The following is a 24,766-nucleotide window of genomic DNA, read 5'->3' as shown; positions in this document are numbered from 1 at the left end:
TCAGCAGCCCTATGAAGAGACTACTGGTATTATTCTCATTCGGGTGTTCTTACAATGATTAACCAAAAATAAAAATCTAAGCACGTATAATTCTAAAGCCTATGCATACTTTTAACTATAACACTATACTGCCTTCCTCTGGACATACTCTGTATCTCTGTGATTATCTTTTTTTTAAATACAGTCAGTTACACTACCTCTATGTAGAAAACAAGGTGGTAAAGGGACTCTTTCCCCCAGCGTGGCACTGCTGAGCCATGGCTTCGTGCTTTGTTGCCAGCTCAAGCCATTCTGAAAGGGTTCACTGGTGGGAGGAAAGTAGAACTACCACAGTATTGCTTCACCAATTCTGTTTTCATTGTCAAGTGCATGTTGGTATGACTGGTCTAGTGTGCTGATGACAGGATTTTAAATACACACAATCATCAGAGCTTAGTACTTCTTAGTCATGCAGTTATAGAAGTCTTGCACCGAGTAATCAAAGGAAAAAGCAGCCCTTTGTACGTGTTTTCGTTGCAGGCCTGTGCCTTTTTTAAAGTAATATTCGTCATGAAGTGCATTTATAAACTGAACTTCTATTAGCTTCCTCTGCATGAGTGAGGATAATGCACTTTTTAAAGATTCGGAGTAGTTTACATTGCATATTTTTGTGGGATGACCTATTATAATTGTGTACTGTGTGGCATGTCCTCTGCTAATTGCTTTACAGTTTGTTCATTTAATACTCAAAATAATCCTATGACTTATGTGGATTTGTCATCTCCCATGACATTCACCTGATAAAGCTGAAGGACAGAAAAATAATTTACTCAAAGTATCATTACTAGAAGTGGCAGAGCATGGACTTGAACCCAGGGAATCTGACTCCACCGTCCTTGAATTTAACTATTGCACTTAACTTCCGAAGCTTCTACTTTCAAAACAGAAATTGTGAATGCAGATTAGAGGTGTGAACTGCAGGTAACAGGAGAGTTGAATGTCATACTCATCTGAATTTCCTGCTGGGCAGTTTGGTCTTCACATTGTATCTACTGAAGTGTGTGTATTTCGTTATAATCACTAGAGGTGCTAGTGCCTAAGATAACAGAATCAAGGTTTTAGTGTTACACCAAAGATGGTATTTGTTCTCTTAGTAGCATTCTGTTGGGATGGACTTGTCCAAAAGAATCTTCGGGAAGAATAATAAAAAGTAGTCTCTGACCTTAACAGAAAAGACTGCCAAACCCAGAGTTGACTGATAAGTCATCGTAGTACAAGGCACACTTGTAACCAGGTGGGCTTGGATAGCACAGGGCAGAGTACCATGAAATGGAGAATATGCAGGCAGAAGTGTAAAGTGATAGGAGAGGTTTGTGATAAAATATTATAGTTTATTAAACCACATAAAAACTGCACTCAAGTAGAAGCACTGAATGCAGTTATGATCTGCGTAATGAAAGTATGAACAGGTACCAGCATTTTATACTTTTCAAGCCTTTGAAACAACTTAATCTGAAATTTTAACTCAAGGAGCTCTAGAGGGAGCTAATCTATTTATATACATGTATTTTTTTTTAAAGGCATCCCAAACCTCAACTGTGCTATTAACCGGAGTGATGATTCATTCATGCTCATACGGTAGTAATGATCCTTGGATTTATAAACGTACAGTAGTGTCAGATCCTAATCTGATGCAAATATGTGTTATCTGATTTTCTTTTCAGAATATTATTTCCTGTACAAGTAATTCACGTGCTGTAACCCTCACAGTACATATGTGTAACACATGTCATAATTTAAAAAGAAAGTAATGGCTTTTGCTGATAGAAGACTTTTAAATATTTTTTCAAAAACACATTTGAAACATGTGATATATCCAAACATAGCTATGGGTCTGCACGCACATACATACATCCCTACCCCAACCCACACTGGCTCTTTTAGGAATTCCCTTGGACTTTAAAATATAAGAAGTAATTATTCTGAGTGTCATGGCTGCCAGGCTACAAATACAGGAAAATGAAACTATGCATCAGCTTCTTTTAGGTTAGGGTGAAGCCAACCCAATTTAGAGTTTCTTTCTCCTTTAGGTTGGGAGATTGAATTGGGTTGGATTTACAATTCCCATAACCCGAGGCCCTGGATTAGAGATATGCCAAAGACTTCATGGCACAGCATCCCTATAACATCAACATCTCCCTGCCTTCAAAGTAAATTAAGGCATCTCTCTACCTTAATTCAGTTTAAATTAAATTAAATCATAATTCAATTTGGCAGAAGTAAAGGAATCTTTGTGTTTTCCTTTGCGGAAAGTCATTTATGGTGGAGTTCTGGAAGAAATGAAATCCAGAGAAATGCTAAAACAGTTTTTAAGCACAAAAAGGAAATTGAAGAATGCTTAGGATGACATGAAGCGTTTGAATTTGGCCAGGTATCTGTGAAGACAGTAGGCAGGTACATCATTAGAGGACCTTAGAGAAAGCATGGTGAGGTAAATTAGGTGGACAGAAAAGGTCTGCAGGATTTCTGGAGAGAAATGGTAGCAGCCCTGTGGAAGGCCTGCACTGCACGCGGAAGGGAGCAGAGGTAGCCTTGCTGCCTCCGGCCCTCCCGCACCTCCCTTTGGTCCTCTGGTCTTCATCTCACCAAATACTCCTATTATACTCAGACGAACTCACCCATCTTGTCACTGTTAGTTAATTTTTTAACTCTTACTCTGCAAGAAAAAATAATGATAAACAGGATTTCCCCCCCTCAATTTCAGCCCCATCAACAATGTTAATAGTAATATGAACTTGCATACAGATGGCATATGTTTTTAATCTGTTCAAAGTACTGTACTTGATATTTAGTAGCTTAAACTTTTGCCAGACTAGGAGCATGCCACATAGTGAAGGAAAGAACAGATTAATTATGTTTAAGCTCAAGTGAAAACACTATGAGTGGATAGATGGGTAGAATTAAGGAAACAAAACTATCGGGTAACAGGGCCACATTTTTTTTGTTAATGCTGAAATCATCAATATGATTTATAGGAATATCTAATTTTCCCTCTTACCCTAGACATTATTTATTTTAGAACTGTAATAATTTTAAAGTGCTATTGTCAGTTTCTCCTCCTGGCTGATTTCTATCTTGGCATGAATTTTAGAATTTCAACATTCCTTACTGATCTGGATCTTTTTACCATTTAAAAAAATGTCCAAGTGAATGAAATGCTGTATATATGAAAAGGGAATTAATCAAATGAGTTTATTTATGTAAGAGTGTTATGTATTACTGAGAAGTAGACCTTGTGTAATACAGATGAAAGAACATGACATATATCCAAGGTCAAGTCACAGTTATCACTTTGTGTCTGGGTGGCCTTTAACTAGTTTCTTAAACTGTCTCAGTTTACTTACCCACAAATAGGGAAAATAAACAAGTTTTGCATACATTTCCATATTATTTGAGAGTAAAATGAGAATTAATTTGTATTTTATTTTGAAATTTAGAAACTGCTATTCAGATTAAAATAAATATTATACACAGACAAAAGCAATATTTTAATTGTAACTTTACAATGTATAGCCTATTAAGCCATGGAACTTTAGGATGTTGATGTCCGAGGTATTAAAATTTGTCATCACTTCTATCCAACTCTTGATACCACACTGAAGATATTATAGCAAAAATGGTATGGATGTTGACCTTAAGTGTAATTATTCAAAGGGATCTCTTACTGGATATTTTGTAATTCAAGAATATATGGAGACATTTAGATCACATGGTCTTATCTTTTTTACAGACTAAGATTCCTTTGAGAATCTCAAAGTTAAAGATCTTCTCCTCAGAAAAATATTCATATGCCCATATAGAAAGCATTTTACAAGGAATTTCAAGTTGTTTAATATCAGCGGATCCTAATTAAATACTGCCATGTCCACCTTAGATTGTTATATAGAAGGACTTTGATGATATGGCTTTCCTCCCTTTCAGAGAGAGTTTTCCAGACGATTATGGTCTTCTGTTATAGACCATATTATAGAAGGTATTTTCCTGCCCAGCTGTGCTTCTACTCATTCCTTGCTTTGGCTATATTTCATCTAAGGTCTGTCTGTTAAGCAAACCCGATTCTGTCTCCCTGCACCATTGCCTGTCTCCAGTATTTTTCATCAGTGCTCATTCACAGTGGAAGAAGTAAGGGGGGACTGTGACCCAGACTAATAAATGCAAGAAGCAGAGGGTCTGGACAGAAATGGCAGTTGCAAGTAGTTCCAGGACTACTAAATTAGGCTGCAGCAAGGCTGGAACAGAGGTAAATAGTCCAAAAAGTTAGACTGTTAACATATTCACTTATTCACAATTCTACTAATCCTAAACAGTCAAATATTGGAAATTCTTTGCTACTGGGTTAATTTGTAAACCGCTCTTCATTAAGATCTTCTGGAATTTGGCCATTCCTCACCTGTAATAATAAAATACGAAAGTGATTTTTAAAGTGTAAAATGCTATAACAGTGTAAGAGAGTATCATATTGGATTATAATGTGACAGTGTGATGTGACGATAAATTGCGTGTTATCACTTCCACTGTATGAAACGTCAGCCAGAAAGACAGACTACAGATATTTTCCTCTAGTAGTCCCTCTAACAACTCTGTATTTTTCCAGCTTGTAGAATTTTAATCCCCAGGTTTTCTACTTTAACACTAACTCCTCACCAATTCATTACTTCATTGTATCTCATTTCACAAATGGCTCTCAAGATTTAGTGTCTTCAGATGCTGTCTTAAATAAATCTGCATATGTTAACAACAACCACAACAAAATCCGGGTCAAATATTTTAAAACGCAGACATATCCTTAGAATACCAGAAAGGCATGTTCTTATTTTGTACTTCAGCAACAATTGGTCTAGATCTCTAAAAGTGTTACCATTTGGAAAATGAGAATAAGGACATATAATTTCTTCATAAGCCAGATGGATTCACTATTGTGGAATTTGGGGTTTTATCATCTAATGTTGGTTTAAACTTTTATATGCTTGTGCCAATGTGATCCAATGATAATCTATTTGTAAAATAAAATATAGAAGAAGGTAGCATACTACTTAATAATTCATGTGAAGTATTAGAGTATTTTATGCTTTTAAAAGTATTATTGGTGTTGCAAGATAAATTTTTGCAGCAATATTATGATGTTGGTAACCAATATTGATTTTAAGATTTTCATATTATATAAGCAGAAAACACAGGGCACAAAGACTTGAGGTGCAGAAATGTTGCTGAGGCAACATTAACAGTGAGTTGGGTTCCCATTAGGTAGTATTCATTGAGACAGCATATACATATGCTGGACTTAAAAAAAATTAAAAGAGAGACATTTTAAATTCAGAATGCCAACAGACATCCTTTGGTATCATAAGCATGGTGTGCAGTGTTCTTTCTCTGTATGAGCTTTCATCGCCATTCAGGATTCTCCTTTTTGAAGTGCACTATTATATTTTTGATAGACAATTCATAGAAATTAACAGCAAATGATAAAGAAATTGTTTTTTTCAGTAAAAGAATTTAGAGGGAGAAAAGACATTTGAAGCAAAAAAAAGAACATTATTATGAAATGCAAGGTTACTATTTATGATATTTTAACTGTAATTTTTAAAGCTTTCTTACATTTATTACACCAAATTAGGGCCACTAGTGTAGTAGATTAAAACCTTTTTTCAGTTCTTTTGATGTAGAAATTTTAGCTTTTAATTTCTTTATCTGGCAGACCACTGATGAATTCATCGCTATCTCCAAGCCAAGCAAATCTTTTTTTGTTATTTTAGAAGCTATTTTGTTTTGTAGAAATAGCATTCTATAGGAAGAAGTTATTATAAAATATAATAGTTTGCCAACATAAAGAAATATGCTAGAAAGCAAAATTAATACGCTTTGAATGAAAAATATCTTTTTGGGCATTTAAGACACCAAGGAATTACAAGGCCACGGTGAAGAGCAGGCTAGTTAAATTGGAAAAGTCAAAGCAAGGTATCTTTCTTTACTGATGTGCCATCTACTGAAAATTAGTAGAAGTTAGTCCTAAGTAGCTAACAGTGAACCCCGGGTACTAACTTCCCTGAAGCACTGAAATAGGAAGCGGTGGAAAAAACTTGTAAAAGAAACCCTCAGGGATTCCCCTGTGATCCCTTTAATCCTCGAATTGTCAAACCACATGGAAAATAATAGAGCTGCGTAGTTCTAAGACTTAAGTGGTATTATCTTTTTAAAGGAAAATATTAGGTCTTTTCACATCTCTGTACGAGAATAGGGTATGTGTTCAATGCAAAAAAGAGTAACTTTGAATCAGAGATGCATATTGCGTTTTCATTTTTAATATAATATTATTGTTATCTCTGACTAAGCAGGCTGCACCCAGTAGGAAAAACAATTATAGCCAATATTTTATTTTCCTTTTTTAAAACAGATGATTCAACGAGAAGCAGATGTAAAAAATAAGGTAACTGCTGTGGCATTGACAGACTCTGTTCACAATGTGTGGCATCAAGAAGCTGGCAAAACGATTCGAGAATGGATGAGAGAGGTGAGACTTGGTTTTTTTTTAGTGCTGAGATGAATGGGTGTGAGCCTTTATATCTTGAGCCCCCACCAACCTGTAACACCTCCCATCCTCAAACTCCCTTTCTAGAGGCAGAACATTGAGGGAAATAGAAAAAGCTAGACATGCTTAAAATAATAATAGAAAACCCATGTGAAGACCTAATATTTTTGAAAGCTCCCCTCCCTTCTTTTTGGTTTTCTGTAGAACACTATACGTGTATAGTGTTCAAGCTACGGCAGGAACTTTGGCTGAAAAAGGTCATGGAGTTAGGAGATTCTTATTCCCTGTTGCTTAATTTTTCCACCAGTTATTTAGCATTGGTGCTGTTTAGTTACAAGAAAGATGCATAAGGTACACTTAGTCTCCTTTTCTTCTTGAAAAGGCAGTCAGTATGTGCCACTCTTAAATGGATTGGCTGACTGCATCCAGTAGAGGGAAGAGAAGAAAAAAGCTGAAATACTCTTACTCCAGACCCTTGAGCTAGGAGAAACCCAGGGGCTAGCCATGGTTCAGCCTCAGGCTAAGAAAGCTTCTTTTCACACTTCCTAAGGGCTGGTGAACCTGAAAACTAACAAGGATTCATTGAATATGCTCCCATTATTATTATTTTTTAACTTTCAGCCTGTTATATTTTTTATTCCTATGACAGGTATCCAGCTGAAATTTTCTTTTATTTTTATTTATCTTTCTGATATTATAAGCAGTTGGCATCAGCCACCCCGTGCCATAGTAATTGTTTAATCAAATCATTTACTTATATAGTATGTATGAGCTGATTGACCTTCCTGGTTTTCTTCCAGTTTTTCTTAATAGAATACCTAGTGGCTCTTCAGCTGACACCAGAGGACTGTGTGGTGGGTAAATTCTACCAGCCTTCATGGTACACTGTAAGGACCACAGAGTTAATGTTTGAAGAGATAGAAAAATCAGGCTATATAATTTCATAGTAGCATTATATTATCACCAGTTTGTTATCACTTGTTTTTTCTGCATTAGAAAAAGTACTTTCCTCATGCAAAAGTCTAAAATATTTTTATTCCAGTCCTCCTAATACTATAAACATATAAAGATGGGTTTTTTAAATCTTTTCTAACATGTAGGTGTTTGATGACCACATAGAAAGCTCCTAGCATTATATAAATAGTAAGGTTAATAAATGAGCTGTTAGTAACTTTTCCCCGCACACATAACTAGTATGGAATTTGATACTTAGCTCAAACTAAAAACTTCCTTGCTCATGAGTTTTTCATTCCAGATGACAAACATAACAAAATTTATTTAGGTTTACTTTTTAAGTATTTCTAACTAAGGCTGGATTAGGTGTTCCTTTCAAAAATCAGAATATATTCATCTGTGTAGCTTCCATCTAACTGACTAGATAGTAGTTGAATTCATCGTAATTTAATCAAGCCTGCCATTAATTTCTTTGCAAGCATAGCTTTTGTAAAATTCATAAAATTTTATAAATGCCCTAGTTCTTGGATAGTTCTTTCAGTTCCCTCAATTAAGCCTTAGGGAAGCAATTTGAAGAGTTTTGTATTTTGACCTATCAAAATTGAAATCCCAGCTCAATCACTTATATAACTTTGTAGTTTTAAGCAAGTTATTTTCTCTCTTTGAGATTCAATTTTCTCATCTGTAAACTATAATACCTACCTTGCAAACATGTTGGAAAATAACATATGTAAAGAAATAGCACAGTTCTTGGCACTTTAAAAAAGTTCGGTAAGTTATAGCTGTCATTGTTGTTACAGTCTCACTCCCAAATAATATAAAACACATAAACTGTATTCATCTTTTGTTTTTATGAATGGTTTGCCTATTCAAAATATCTTACAAAAGGAAAACGGGGTGACATACTGGAAGTAATTCAGAACAAGCATGTGGGAGAACTAAATTTTGGTAATGACTCTGGCTAGGTAAATCAATAATTAAGAATCTAGCATGTACCAGCTAGTTTGCTAAGATTTATAATCTTGGAAAAGCCACTCCATCTTTTTGGGTCTGTTTCATAATTGAATTGGAGACAATAATTCCTATTCCATCTACTTCATGAAATATTGTGAGAACCAAAGGTGATAATCAAGGATGAAAGCTCTTTGAAAAGCAAATGGTACTATATAAAGAAATGAGATGTGTTATTATTGAAAACACTATAATATCTCATAGATTTAAATTATTAGATCATTCCTGATGGAGGTTTGAAATTACCCCTATTCAGTGATCTTCTCCAAAACGAGAACAAAAAGAGAGACTGTAAAAGCATATGACAGGTATCCTTGTAGGAACCCACCTAAATGTGTGACCTCCTATAGAGAAGATTACAGTGTGGTTTGGCAAGATAAGAGTCCAGTGTTTCCAAACTCTCAGGATGAAAATTCCTCCCCTTTTCTTTCTCCTTTCTTATTTCCTATCCCCTCTGCAAGACTCCTTGAAATAACGAAGAGAAACAAACCTGGATTACAGGAAAGGGCTGTTGTCTTAAGCATGAGTGTTGGAAAGTTTTTTGTTTTGTAAGTATGTTTAAGTATGTTTAAATTAATGTGATACATATAAGTGGCCAACAAATATATGAAAAAATGCTTGACATCACTAATCATCAGAGAAATGCAAATTAAAACCAAAATGAGATACCATCTCACACCAATCAGAATGGCTACTATTTAAAAAAAAAAAACAACAGATGTTGGCAAGGAAAAGGGGATTCATATACACTGTTGGTGGGAATGCAAATTAGTACAGCCTCTGTGGAAAACAGTATGGAGATTTCTCAAAGAGCTAAAGATAGAAGTACTATTTGATCCAGCAGTGTCACTACTGGGTATCTACCCAAAGCAAAATATGTCATTTTACCAAAAAGACATCTATACTGGTATGTTTATCACAGTGCTATTCATGATAGCAAAGTCTTGGAATCAACCTAAGCATCCATCAAAGGATGACTGGATAAAGAAAATGTGGTACATATCTAAATATATGTATATAGATATATATACTGTGGAATACTACTCAGCCATAAAAATAAATGAAATTATATCTTACAGCAACATGGATGGAACTGGAGGCCATTATCTTAACTGAAATCACTCAGAAACAGAAAGTCAAATACCACATGTTCTCACTTCTAAGTGGGAGCTAAACTATGGGTACATATGGACATACAAAGTAGAATAATAGACATTGGAGACTCCAAAAGTGGAAGGTGGAAGATGAAGGATGAGAACTTACCTATTGGGTACGATGTACACTATGTGGGTGACAGTTACACTAAAAGCCCAGACTTTACTACTATGCAGTATATCCATGTAATAAAAATGCACTTGAAACCCCTAAATCTATAAAAATAAGAAAGGATGTGATAAAGTTACTGATGTTATGTATCCATTTTATAAAAAGCTAATTTTTAAACCTGCCAATTTAGCACACAGAACAAAGGTTAAGCAATATATTATTGTATTACTTGTGTAATTTCTAAATATTAGTAACAGTTTCCTTTAAAGAAAGGTCAGGCCAGGCGCGGTGGCTCACGCCTGTAATCCCAACACGTTGGGAGCCCAAGGCAGGTGGATCATCTGAGGTCAAGGGTTCAATCCAGCCTGGACAACATGGTGAAACCTCATCTCTACTGAAAATACAAAAATTAGCCAGGCGTGGTGGCAGGCGCCCATAATCCCAGCTACTCAAGAGGCTGAGGCAGGAGAATCACTTGAACTCAGGAGGTGGAGGCTGCAGTGAGCTGAGATCATGCCATTGCACTCCTGCCTGGCCAACAGAGCAAAAGCTCCAAAAGAAAGAAAGAAAGAAAGAGAGAAAGAGAGAAAGAAAGGGAGGGGAGGAGAGGGGAGGAGATGGGAGAAAGAGAGAGAGAGAGAAAGAGAAAGAAAGGTCAAAGAGTAGTATACTTTGAGCAATTACTCCAAGTGAAACCTATCCTGAACTAAAAGACCACGCATAGATGCTAAGCCAGCCTCTTGAGGAGAGGTAAAAGGTAAATGAAGGCAGCTCCTGAAGTACTTCTTACTTCAAACCCCAGGACTGTCTAGGCTGAGTGGGCAAATGTTTCCCAACATACTCCTGGCCTCTGAGATTCTCCAGCCACACCAGATGTGCAGCTCTACGTAATAGTTGTGAACCCTTCCTATCACCATTCAACTCTGAGTGTAGGGCTTTAGAAACTTGACCTAGAGAACCATAGTTGTATTTGTCCGAGGACACAAAACCTTTCACATTAAAAATCAACCTTTAAAGCAATGGTGATTTACAACTCAGACAAATGCAATAAAAATGAATAAAAATCAAGCCTCAACCAAGGTAGTAAGCATCTCCAAATACCTCCAAACACCTTGCACAGGAATAGCTACTACCTGCTTTTCTCTTTAAATATAATATACTAAATTGTAATGTTTTTATTTAAAAAAAATTATTTCAAACCTACTCTGAAATATTGTTGACCCTTGGTTCAAATGTCAAAGGGAATTACTCAGCACTGGGGCCTGTAGGCATTTCTAATCCATATCAATAGCTCCCCAAATTTTGGATATTACAAAAAGGAAAATTTACAACCACAAAAATCTATAGGATCATCATTTTAGGGTAAAAAAAATGTTTAAACTGAAAACACTTAGCTTTAAGAAATACTTTCTACATTGCCTATTTTTCTTTTTCCTTCAGACCCAGAGAAACATTAGTCATGCGGTCCGTCCCTATCTGCCCGCCCTGGCCAAGGACTTCTTTCTCTATGCTTGTTTGTTGGGACTAGGGGAGGCTGCATCTGAGACTCAAACATGGCTCTATTGGTACCTTGAGTTCAACATACCTTGTTGCCTATTCAGGGGACCTGAGAATAAATCTCAGGGGCTGCTAACCCTCTCCAGCATGTTTTGAATTTAGATAGGGCTTTCCTAGTGGGCTGCCTGCATCACTACTCGGAACACTTTGCTAGTGTTCATCTCAACTAAAAATTGGGATGGGGACAAACGGGATGAAAAAAGGGACACATAAGTATTAGAAAAGCACCAAAAACACTTGACTTCTAAACTATAGTAACACATTTCAGAATAGGGAGTTAGATTTGATAAAATAAAATTTCAGACAGATTGAATTTAGATATAATAGCTGCATGTCTTTCTTTGCATATGTTTATTTTATCTCATTATACTCTATCATATAGCAAACATTTAACTTGTTTTGCTCTTTTTTCTATATACTTTTTGGGGTAAAAATGCCACATTCCCCTGCACACACACACACACACACACACACACACACAAATGCCACATTCCCCTGCACACAACATACGCGCACACACACACACACACTGAAATGACCATATCAAATCTGTATAGTTCTGCACAGATACTTTGTCATTGCAGAGAACTTTTGGACATACTCACTTTAATTACAGGGTGTTAAACTTCTGTCCAGTTTTTATGAGAGATCAAAGCCTTAAACATGTGGCTAGATAAAAACTGAAATTTCACAAACATAAAATGTTAACTTATATTTTGCTTTAAGTGTTTGAATTAAAGGTGAGCTGAGCAAACTGGACAAAAGTTCATTTTGTTCAGCTTTTTAAAGTAACAATTTAGAAAATGATTAATCGTCTGCATACTGTAATGTGCCATCACTTATATTAATACTAGAAAATCCTATAAGACATAGTTTTACATATGTGAAGTGTAGGTGAGCAGTAGGAAGACCGACATATCACCTGGTTAATAGCTGACTTTCATCAGATTTGGAGATACTAGTTGGATGAATAATAATTAAAATACATACAGTACCTAATCGCTGCCTGTCTGTCGGTAGTGCTAATTGCTGTCATTGAAAAGACTGAATTGTTTAAAAAAAAGAGAGAGAAAGAGAAAGTCATTCTTCATTGAAGCTATCTCCCTGTATCATTGGGAGCCTATTTTTAGTACCTATAGAAGTCATGATTTTTGAATTTATTAGGGGCTGTGATGAATGATAAAACAAATCATCCATTTACATATCTTGACACTGCTTTGGAGAATACTTATTTCTTACAAGCAAGTGTCACATTGTATATAAAAGCTGGCTAATTGTGTGCTAATCTTCTGCATTATCTAGAACTCTCTGATGTGGTGTTCTATCAATGGTAATATTAATTTTACTTATTTCAAATGTATGAAATATCTTCTAAAACCCTATTTCTTTTATAGTTTCTACTCTTACATTGTGTAATTTTGCATTCAACTGCTAATTAAGATTAGGAGAGCACATTATAGAATATGTATCCATTTTAAACCATCAAGCTTTTGTAATGCATGAAAAATACTAATATTTTATCCATTTTAAATGTAAAAAGAGAGAAAGCATTTAAGAACATTACTAGATGTTATGTTTGTTTTCATGTTTTTTTCCTACACAGTTCAATAGTTTCATTGATCTACTGTTTCTTACAAAAATCTGCCATGCTTTGTGAACTTCACTTTCTAATCTCATACAGCAACCCTTCCTTTATGTTATTCCTGCTCTCCCTGGTCCCAGAACAGTAGGGTTGCCTTGACAAATCTATTCAAAAGCCATTCCTCGGCCTTTATTGGTGAGGACTGGGGCCTTTGAAATTCTCTCCTCACTGCAACACAGCTGACATCTTCTTCCAGACAGAATGAATTAAGGAAATACAATAAGACACTTGATCTACCAGTCAAGGATCTTTCCACAGTGAGGATGGATTCCATGGTGCACAACCAGGGAAGCAAGCATCTAAAAATACACAATACATGCTTGTTTACCAGAATAGCAATCAGCGATTTTTGCAAAATGATTGATGGGATGATTTCTTTAAAAAAAAAAATCTGTCTGGAAATTCATTGTGTGTGTGAGAGTGTGTATGTGTGTGTGAGGGAGTCCGTATGTGTGTGTGTGTTGAGAAATTTTTTAAAAACCATATGATGATAATCACATATTTTTAGCCAGACTTCAAATACAGACTTAAAATGTATAAAAGGAATATAGATTATTTTATTTATCTGAATTGTAAATCGTTACCTTACATCGTTACTATTAAAAATTACCTAATTTTTAATATTGGAGGCTTTGTGTCCATAGACACACAGCTACAACTCACCAGATGGTGATTCTTTACAACTATTTTGACACAGCCTTAGTTAAAGCAGGTCAAAGTAAAAATTTAAAAACAGTATTTTATATGGGTCAGATTTTGAGGAGTAAATACAAAATTCATTTTTTGTGGTATTACACAAAGAATATAGTTTAAAAATTGGCTATTCTTTCTTGAATGTTCACATTAATATTTATTTTAATCTAAAAGTTAGAAATGGATACTTTTTTATTTTCCCTTAATTATAATACCTTTATTTGTTTCCTCTTGGCCATCTAAACTTCACTTGGAAATATATTGCATCATGGTTCATGGAAGGTTACATGTCATCTATTTTATTTATTTATTTTTTGAGACGGGGTCTCCCTCTGTCACCCAGGCTGGAGTGCAATGGCACGCTCTCAGCTCACTGCAACCTCTGCCTCCTGGGTTCAATCCATTCTTCTGCCTCAGCCTCCCAAGTAACTGGGACTGCAGGCATGCACCACCACGCCAGGCTAATTTTAGTATTTTTAGTAGAGAAGGAGTTTCACCATGTTGGCCACGCTGGTCTCAAACTCCTGACCTCAAGTGATCTGCCCGCCTTGGCCTCCCAAAGTGCTGGGATTACAGGTGCGAGCCACTGCACCCTGCCCTTACATGTCATCTTAATATCAGCACAGATGATTTGCTGAATTGTAAAACGAACAAACAAAAAGACCTTTTTCAGAGTCATGTTAATTATGAATAATTACCGACTGTTTACATAAGAAAAAAATGTTAAGTGTATGGAAAATAAACTGAATACACTCTAGTGGTTGATTTTATAGGATAAATTAATCTCTTCCTAAAAATTCCGCCTTGGCTTAAATTGTATTTCAACAATATTGTCTCTATTACATTGCAGAACTGTTGTAATTGGGTCTCTAGCTCAGAACCATTAGACACATCAGTGGAGTCCATGCTACCTGATTGCCCCCGGGTCTCAGCAGGTATGTGTTTGATGAGAGATACATGATTGCTGTTGTTTTTCAGGGTGAAAAATATGCTAGTGAAATGTAGAATTCTGTTTTGTGAATTAGTTTGTTTTTATCTTTGAGTTGTTGGATGAATTATTGGTAATGTTATGCATGGGTAGAATCCACTATCACATATTTGTTAAGTAGCTTAAAATGCTTACCAACAAACTCAGTAAGATGAATAGGTGAAACAATTCAAGAGTAGTATAGACAACTGCTGTTGAAGCTTAGAGAGATAAGACATACATACATGAATACCTAAACAACAAGGATTGGGCAGACATACAAGATCTTTCATAGGATATGTGTCTCTGAGTTCCAACTCAATGATATGATAGGCAGTCAAGGATGTTGTGTGTCCTAGAGACCTTAGAAAAAAATATTTCATGCAAAGATTTTAGTTGGTTCTTGTGTTAGATAGACTCTGGACTGTGGGAAAACATGCAAGATGGCATCCTGTGCAAAGGAGACAGAGCAATTTAAGGAGCGACAGCAGGTATGGATCTGAAGATGTTCACAGGGAACAAAGGCAAGACTGGACTGCCTATTGAAAGGGAAGAGGTGAAGAGATGAGCAGGTTAGGAGCAGTTGGGCTCTAGGAAGTTTAAGGATAGCACTGATTTCCAGCCTAAAGGCTTTGTATTTGAGTCACTAGGTGAGAAGAGAGAGTGACATTTGTTGGCTTTCTGGTTTTGACTTTCACGGTTCTCAGCCAAGTGAGCAGTGGCATCTCGTTATAACTGATAGCAGAAATAGGTTTGCTCTGGCCATGGGTGCTGGAGAATGGGTAAAAGTTTGGAACACAAACTACTTTATGTTAACAATCATAAGTGATAGCTAATCACTGAGTACTTAAAGTTGAAAATATGTGTACATATTTGAAGAAAATAATTTGGAGAATAGTTCAGATTCTAGGTATAGAACTATTGTTATAATTAAACGTCACTATCATTAATACCTAAACTTCAACTGAGCTTCACTGTCATTATAGCTGAATTTTATAAGTCTATAAGCCAAGGTTCAACCACAGAGACAGAACCACTAGAAGATGTATATGCTACTATACACACACACAGAGACAGACATATACACACATATACTCATGCACATATGTATATATGTGTGTGTTCCTAAATATTATACAATCGATTTTCATTATTTATGCTAGTTATATAATGTGAAGTCACTGAAAACACTGAATTAGCAAATAATCATTGCTCCTAGATGAAATACAAGGCCAGGTTCCTGTGAGCTTCTGGTCACATTTTTGTCAACCAATCAATATGTAAATTTGGTTTATGTGTGTTTCTGTTTAATGACACCTTATTTAATATATATTGTTGATTCATTAACATTGAGCTCATGGCCAGCAGCACTGTAACTCAGGCCTGAATGAAGCTTATCTAATACATATTTTCTCCCTAAGGCATATCACAGCCTTCTTGTGCTTAGCAACACTTCACAGCACTTCAGCACTACATTTGGGGGCTATTGTAAACAGTGAAACCAAAAAAAGGCACAAAAATAGAAAAATGTGGCACTAAATAGTCTATAAAAAGGATACTTGTTTACAATGTAAGAACTGAAACAAGAAGGCAGAGCATGACCTTGTTCAACCTTAATTAAGAATGGATGACTCAGATTTTTCACCATTCTGCACATGAGTAGCACTTTTAATTTCCTCAAGAATTTTTCCTTTGCATTCACTACTTGGCTAACTGTTTAGTGCAAGAGGCCTAAATTTCAGCCCATCTTGGCTTTTGACATGCATGTCATCCTAAGCGGAATCATTTTTAGCTTTTGATTTAAAGTGAGAGATATGCAACTCTTCCTTTCACCTGAATTCTTAAAGGCCATTGGAGAGTTATTCATTGGCCTCATTTCAATATTGTTGTGTTTCAAGGAACAGGGAGGCCCCAGGAGAGGGATAGAGACAGGAACACTGCTCAGTTGGTGGTGCAGTCAGAACACCTTTATCAATTAAGTTCACCGTCTTCTATGGGTGCAGTTTGTGGCATCTCAAAACAATTACAGTAGTAACATTCAAGATGACTGATCAAGGCCGAGTGTGGTGGCTCATATCTATAATCCCAGTACTTTAGGAGGCCAAGGTAAGAGGATTGTTCAGAGCCAGGAGTTTGATACCAGCCCAGGCTACAAAGCAAGACCTTGTCTGTCTCTCCAAAAAAAATTTTTAAATATTAGCCAAGTATGGTGGTGCACACCTACAGTCCCAGCTATTCAGGAGGCTGAGGCAAGAGGATCACATGGGCCTAAGAGTTCAAAGCTATGGTGAGCCAGTGAGCTATGATTGTACTACTGTACCCCAACTTAGAAGACAGAACAAGACCCCATCTCTAATCACAGATTACCATAACATATGGTAATCCTGGAAAAGTTTATTAGCACAGGGAGACACGAAGTGAGCACATGCTGTTGGAAAAATGGCTCCTATGGACTTGCTTGATGCAGTGTTGCCAGAAAACTTGAATTGGTTAAAAAAAAAAAATCGGTATCTGTGAAGTGCAGTAAACTGAAGCGCAATAAAATGAGGTGTGCTTTGTTCTCAGCAAGCACTATAGTTGGTCAAGACTCTTTGCCTGGTGAAATGATCCACACTTTCATTCTCGAAGAGTTTGGGCCATTAGCAGTCCTGCCTGAATTAGGTGATCATAGTATGCTATTGACTTTAGTTACAGAAACTACTTACAGGTACTCTGGAGCATTTCCTGCATTGCAGAGATATTACTTATTACCTATTGTGTAGTAGCAACTACGTTTTCCTTTGGAAATCAGGATTTATCACCCATCCAGTATAGTGCTCCCATCCAGTACATCCATGTCCTGTTGATTCAGTGGCATAAGGAGACCAAAGTGGCAAGACTGCAGTCTCAACTGCCAGTTCAAAGGAATTATTATTATGTCACCTAATGGAAACATATCTCCTGTTTGCAACTAAGACCTTTAGACCAGCAGAGTCTGAAGTAATGGGCATGGGAAGCAAGAGCTCTACTAGTGGATCACTAAAGTTAGAGGGAAAAGAAGGCAGTCCCATATCTATGCCTTTATTCCCAGAATTGGCACAAATAGCAACATATATTAAATGCTGATTTAGAGAAAAGTCCATATTTGGAGGATATTGTCCAACCACACAAGGTATTGTCACCTAGCAGTCACAGCTGAGTCTTCAAAAGGTCATTCCAGCATTCTGTCAAGCCTGCTGCTTAAGGATAATGGGGAACGTGGTAAGAGCAGTGAATGATGGCAGACCTCAGGCTCCCTCTTGTCCTCTGACCTTGGAAGAAGATTCTCCCCCAGTTGAGCTCTTTGAGATGACTGCAACCCCAGCCAACATCTTGATTGTAGTCTTGTGAGAAACCCTGAGCTAATATCATTCAGCTGTGTTCAGATTTCTGACCCACAAAAACTGTGAGATGATAAATGTATATTGTTTTAAGCTGCCAAATTTTGAGGTTATTTGTTCCACAGCAGTAGATAATTAATGCAACAGGCTTAAACTTCAACTCAGGTGGTTGCACAGCCTGAGTAGAAACAACCTTAAACCTTTTATTGAGACTAAAGCCTTGTAAGGCTCATCTTAGCCCTGATACCTTCGGGTTTAAGAGCATCTGTTTCTAAAGATGCACTAAAATGCTCATTGAAGACAATTTGTTCCTACCCTTGCTCCCCTACTAACTGATTAGGCTTTGCTGTATAATTTATCAGAAAGAAGATATTAAATTTCTTTATCATACTTGGTCTTATACTAAGTCACCTTTATTATTCAGCTCTCCTCTGACCATTTTTTTCCTTAAGACAGAACTTGCTACTAAGTGTAACTTTTCATTCCCTGTGGGATTTTGTTCTAACAAATTTGGCCTAAATCAGAAGGAAATTGTACATACATTCCCCAGCACATATCCATTTATCACTAAAGTATTTATTGACATTTACTGTGTTCCAGGCAGTGTTCTGGAAGCTGGAGACATAGCAGTGAACAAGAGCTCATCATGACCATCTTGTTCTCCATAATTTTAAAAAAGAATGAATTGCTTTCTGGGCCTGTGCTAGCGAAAAGGTTCTTCCTTTAGAAGCTGGCATCAACATTAGGTTGCATCACTTAAGAAGAGAGTTAGGACCAGCATCCCCAGCATTTCCTATACCTACTTATAAAAACTTACCACTTCTTCAGCCTGACTCAATGCTTTCCGTCAGAATCCATAAAAAATGTTGAACAAGATTAATTGTTCAACATTAATTGATTGAGGTGATGGCAGGAAATTCAAATAGAAACAACCAAAGGTTGATGAAGTACCTTTGAAACGCCTGAATTTCTCTGATCAATAATTTCTGTTATATGTAATTTAAAATGTTAATATTATTTGAAGATTTCCACATGTGCACTGACCACAAATTAGTAATGGATCTTCAGGCTGTATATTCAATTTAATGAAGTTTTTTTTCCAGCTTGCTAAATTATAAAGTTTTTTTCTTGTTATAATATGCTTTGATCTTTTGACTAAAAGTTTCACAGTGATAGCAGTGAAATTGCCTATAAACATACACACTTATTTAATACTGTAGTTTTTCCTTTATAACTAGATTTGCTTCCCATTACAAAAAAAGTATGTATTGGTCATAATAATTTCATTTTATGAATGTTACTTCCTACCCATGAGCATGATTCTTCCTACCCATGAGCATGGAATGTTCTTCCATTTGTTTGTATCCTCTTTTATTTCCTTGAGCAGTGGTTTGTAGTTCTCCTTGAAGAGGTCCTTCACATCCCTTGCAAGTTGGATTCCTAGGTATTTTATTCTCTTTGAAGCAATTGTGAATGGGAGTTCACTCATGATTTGGCTCTCTGTTTGTCTGTTATTGGTGTATAAGAATGCTTGTGATTTTTGCACATTGATCTTGTATCCTGAGACTTTGCTGAAGTTCCCTATCAGCTTAAGGAGATTTGGGGCTGAGACGATGGGGTTTTCTAGATAGACAATCATGTCATCTGCAAACAGGTACAATTTGACTTCCTCTTTTCCTAATTGAATACCCTTTATTTCCTTCTTCGGCCTGATTGCCCTGGCCAGAACTTCCAACACTATGTTGAATAGGAGTGGTGAGAAAGGGCATCCCTGTCTTCTGCCAGTTTTCCAAGGGAATGCTTCCAGTTTTTGCCCATTCAGTATGATATTGGCTGTGGGTTTGTCATAGATAGCTCTTCTTATTTTAAGATACATCCCATCAATACCTAATTTATTGAGAGTTTTTAGCATGAAGGGTTGTTGAGTTTTGTCAAAGGCCTTTTCTGCATCTATTGAGATGATCATATGGTTTTTGTTGTTGGTTCTGTGTATGTGCTGGATTATGTTTATTTATTTGTGTATGTTGAACCAGCCTTGCATCCCAGGGATGAAGCCCACTTGATCATGGTTGATAAGCTTTTTGATGTGCTGCTGGATTCAGTTTGCCAGTATTTTATTGAGGATTTTTGCATCAATGTTCATCAGGGATATTGGTCTAAAATTCTCTTTTTTTGTTGTGTCTCTACCAAGCTTTGGTATCAGGATGATGCTGGCCTCATAAAATAAGTTAGGGAGGATTCCCTCTTTTTCTATTGATTGGAATAGTTTCAGAAGGAATGGTACCATCTCCTCCTTGTACCTCTGGTAGAATTCGGCTGTGAATCCATCTGGTCCAGGACTTTTTTTGGTTGGTAAGCTATTAATTATTGCCTCAATTTCAGAGTCTGTTATTGGTCTATTCAGAGATTCAACTTCTTCCTGGTTTATTCTTCGGAGGGTGTATGTGTCGAGGAATTTATCCATTTCTTCTAGATTTTCTAGTTTATTTGCATAGAGGTGTTTATAGTATTCTCTGATGGTAGTTTGTATTTCTGTGGGATCGGTGGTGATATCCCCTTTATCATTTTTTATTGCATCTATTTGATTCTTCTCTCTTTTCTTTTGTATTAGTCTTGCTGGTGGTTTATCAATTTTGTTGAGCCTTTTAAAAAACCAGCTCCTGTATTCATTGATTTTTTGAAGGGTTTTTTTGTGTCTCTATTTCCTTCAGTTCTGCTCTGATCTTAGTTATTTCTTGCCTTCTGCTAGTTTTTGAATGTGTTTGCTCTTGCTTCTCTAGTTCTTTTAATTGTGATGTTAGGGTGTCAATCTTTCCTGCTTTCTCTTGTGGGCATTTAGTGCTATAAATTTCCCTCTACACACTGCTTTGAATGTGTCCCAGAGATTCTGGTATGTTGTGTCTTGGTTCTCGTTGGTTTCAAAGAACGTCTTTATTTCTGCCTTCATTTCTTTATTTACCCAGTAGTCATTCAGGAGCAGGTTGTTCAGTTTCCATGTAGTTGAGTGGTTTTCAGTGAGTTTCTTAATTCTGAGTTCTAGTTTGATTGCACTGTGGTCTGAGAGACAGTTTGTTATAATTTCTGTTCTTTTACATTTTCTGAGGAGTGCTTTACTTCCAACTATGTGGTCAATTTTGGAATAAGTGCGGTGTGGTGCTGAGAAGAACGTATATTCTGTTGATTTGGGGTGGAGAGTTCTGTAGATGTCTATTAGGTCCGCTTGTTGCAGAGCTGAGTTCAATTCCTGGATATCCATGTTAACTTTCTGTCTCGTTGATCTGTCTAATGTTGACAGTGGGGTGTTAAAGTCTCCCATTATTATTGTGTGGGAGTCTAAGTCTCTTTGTAGGTCTCTAAGGACTTGCTTTGTGAATCTGGGTGCTCCTGTATTGGGTGCATATATATTTAGAATAGTTAGCTCTTCTTGTTGAATTGATCCCTTTACCATTATGTAATGGCCTTGTTTGTCTCTTCTGATCTTTGTTGGTTTAAAGTCTGTTTTATCAGAGACTAGGATTGCAACCCCTGCCTTTTTTTTGTTTTCCATTTGCTTGGTAGATCTTCCTCCATCCCTTTATTTTGAGCCTATGTGTGTCTCTGCACATAAGTTGGGTTTCCTGAATATAGCACACTGATGGGTCTTGAGTCTTTATCCAATTTGCCAGTCTGTGTCTTTTAATTGGAGCATTCAGCCCATTTACATTTAAGGTTAATATTGTTATGTGTGAATTTGATCCTGTCGTTATGATGTTAGCTGGTTATTTTGCTCGTTAGTTGATGCAGTTTCTTCCTAGCCTCGATGGTCTTTACAATTTGGCATGTTTTTGCAGTGGCTGGTACCGGTTGTTCCTTTCCATGTTTAGTGCTTCCTTCAGGAGCTCTTTTAGGGCAGGCCTGGTGGTGACAAAATCACTCAGCATTTGCTTGTGTGTAAAGGATTTTATTTCTCCTTCACTTATGAAGCTTAGTTTGGCTGAATATGAAATTCTGGGTTGGAAATTCTTTTCTTTAAGAATGTTGAATATTGCCCCCCACTCTCTTCTGGCTTGTAGAGTTTCTGCCGAGAGATCAGCTGTTAGTCTGATGGGCTTCCCTTTGTGGGTAACCTGACCTTTCTCTGTGGCTGCCCTTAACATTTTTTCCTTCATTTCAACTTCGGTGAATCTGACAGTTGTGTGTCTTGGAGTTGCTCTTCTCAAGAAGTATCTTTGTGGCGTTCTCTGTATTTCCTGAATTTGAATCTTGGCCTGCCTTGCTAGATTGGGGAATTTCTCCTGGATAATATCCTGCAGAGTGTTTTCCAACTTTATTCCATTCTCCCTATCACTTTCAGGTACACCAATCAGACGTAGATTTGGTCTTTTCACATAGTCCCGTATTTCTTGGAGGCTTTGTTCATTTCTTTTTATTCTTTTTTCTCTAAACTTCTCTTCTCGCTTCATTTCATTCATTTGATCTTCCATCACTGATACCCTTTCTTCCAGTTGATCGAATTGACTACTGAGGCTTGTGCATTTGTCAGATAGTTCTCCTGCCTTGGTTTTCAGCTCCATCAGGTCCTTTAAGGACTTCTCTGCATTGGTTATTCTAGTTAGCCATTCGTCTAATTTTTTTTCAAGGTTTTTAACTTCTTTGCCATGGATTCGAACCTACTCGTTTAGCTCAAGAGTAGTTTGATCGTCTGAAGCCTTCTCTCAACTCATCAAAGTCATTCTCCGTCCAGCTTTGTTCCGTTGCTGGTGAGGAGCTGCGTTCCTTTGGAGGAGGAGAGGCACTCTGATTTTTAGAGTTTCAAGTTTTTCTGCTCTGTTTTTTCCCCATCTTTGTGGTTTTATCTACCTTTGTTCTTTGATGATGGTGATGTACAGATGGGGTTTTGGTGTGGATGTCCTTTCTGTTTGTTTTCCTTCTAACAGTCAGGACTCTCAGCTGCAGGTCTGTTGGAGTTTGCTGGAGGTCCACTCCAGACCCTGCCTGGGTATCAGCAGCGGAGGCTGCAGAACAGCGGATATTGGTGAATGGCAAATGTTGCTGCCTGATCGTTCCTCTGGAAGTTTTGTCTCAGAGGAGTACCTGGCCGTGTGAGGTGTCAGTCTGCCCCTACTTGGGGGTGCCTCCTAGTTAGGCTACTCGGGGGTCAGGGACCCACTTGAGGAGGCAGTCTGTCAGTTCTCAGATCTCCAGCTGTGTGCTGGAGAACCACTACTCTCTTCAAAGCTGTCAGACAGGGACATTTAAGTCTGCAGAGGATTCTGCTGCCTTTTGTTTAGCAATGCCCTGCCCCCAGAGGTGGAGTCTACAGAGGCAGGCCAGCCTCCTTGAGCTGAGGTGGGCTCCACCTAGTTCGAGCTTCTTGGCTGCTTTGTTTACCTACTCAATCCTAGGCAATGGCGGGTGCCCCTCCCCTAGCCTCGCTTCTGCCTTGCAGTTTGATCTCAGACTGCTGTGCTAGCAATGAGTGAGGCTCCATGGGCATAGGACCCTCCGAGCCAGGCGTGGGATATAATCTCCTGGTGTGCCGTTTGCTGAGATCATTGCAAAAGTGCAGTATTAGGGTGGGAGTGACCCGATTTTGCAGGTGCCGTCTGTCACCTCTTTCTTTGACTAGGAAAGGGAATTCCCTGACCCCTTGCACTTCCCGTGTGAGGCGATACCTCACCCTGCTTTGGCTCACGCTCAGTGCGCTGCACCCACTGTCCTGCACCCACTTTCTGACACTCCCCAGTGAGCTGAACCCGGTACCTCAGTTGGAAATGCAGAAATCACCCGTCTTCTGTGTCGCTCACGCTGGGAGCTGTAGACTGGAGCTGTTCCTATTGAGCCATCTTGGCTTTACCTCCCGGGATTGTTTTTTCCTTACTGATTTGTTTGTGTTTACTGTAGATTCTAGATATTAGTCCTTTGTCAGATGTATAGATTGTGAAGATTTTATCCCACTCTGTGGGTTGTCTGTTTACTCTGCTGACTGTTCCTTTTGCCATACAAAAACTCTTTAGTTTAATTGAGTCCCAGCTATCTATCTTTGTTTTTATTGCATTTGCTTTTGGGTTCTTGGTCATGAAATCCCTGTCTAAGCCAATGTCTAGAAGGGGTTTTCCAATGTTATCTTCTAGAATTTTTACAGTATCAGGTCTTAAGTTTAAGTCCTTAATCCATCTTAAGTTGATTTTCATATAAGGTGAGAGATGAGGATCCAGTTTCATTCTTCTACATGTGGCTAGCCAATTATCCCAGCACCATTTGTTGAAAAGGATGTCCTTTCCTCACTTTATGTTTTTGTTTGCTTGTCAAAGATCAGTTGGCTGTAAGTATTTGAATTTATTTCTGGGTTCTCTATTCTGTTCCGTTGATCTATGTGCCTATTTTTATACTAGTACCACACTGTTTTGGTGACTGTAACCTTATAGTATAGTTTGAAATCAGGTAGGGTGATTCCTCCAGATTTGTTCTTTTTGCTTAGTCTCGCTTTGGCTACGCAGGCTCTTTTTTGGTTCCATATGAATTTTAGAATTGTTTTTTCTAATTCTGTGAAGAACGATGGTGGTATTTTGATGGAAATTGCTTTGAATTTGTAGATTGCTTTTGGCAGTATGGTCAACTTTCACAATATTGATTCTACCCATCCGTGAGCATGGGATGTGTTTTCATTGGTTTCTGTCATATATGATTTCTTTCAGTGGTGTTTTAAAGTTTTTCTTGTAGAGGTCTTCTGACTCCTTGGTTAGGTATATTCCTAGTTGTTTTGTTTTGTT

At 37.4% G+C, this 24,766-nt stretch overlaps 1 protein-coding gene across 23 annotated transcripts in view; it reads left to right on the top strand.

The window, feature by feature from the left end:
• Positions 1 to 24,766, top strand: part of ARB2A (ARB2 cotranscriptional regulator A) — a 540,355-nt gene that overhangs the window by 359,597 nt on the left and 155,992 nt on the right. For 22 of the 23 annotated variants that reach the window (XM_063724455.1, XM_054556475.2, XM_002815737.5 and 19 more), the window contains 2 exons: positions 6,431 to 6,547; positions 14,539 to 14,623. In XM_063724455.1, the coding sequence (XP_063580525.1) occupies positions 6,431 to 6,547; positions 14,539 to 14,623 (202 nt within the window). Of the gene's footprint in view, positions 1 to 6,430; positions 6,548 to 8,991; positions 9,079 to 14,538; positions 14,624 to 24,766 lie in introns of those variants that run through there. The other variant, XR_010140097.1, reaches the window with a different exon arrangement.

Source organism: Pongo abelii, chromosome 4 (assembly GCF_028885655.2).
Source record: "Pongo abelii isolate AG06213 chromosome 4, NHGRI_mPonAbe1-v2.0_pri, whole genome shotgun sequence".
Taxonomy (NCBI): domain Eukaryota; kingdom Metazoa; phylum Chordata; class Mammalia; order Primates; family Hominidae; genus Pongo; species Pongo abelii.
This window is presented reverse-complemented; position numbering and strand designations above follow the sequence as displayed.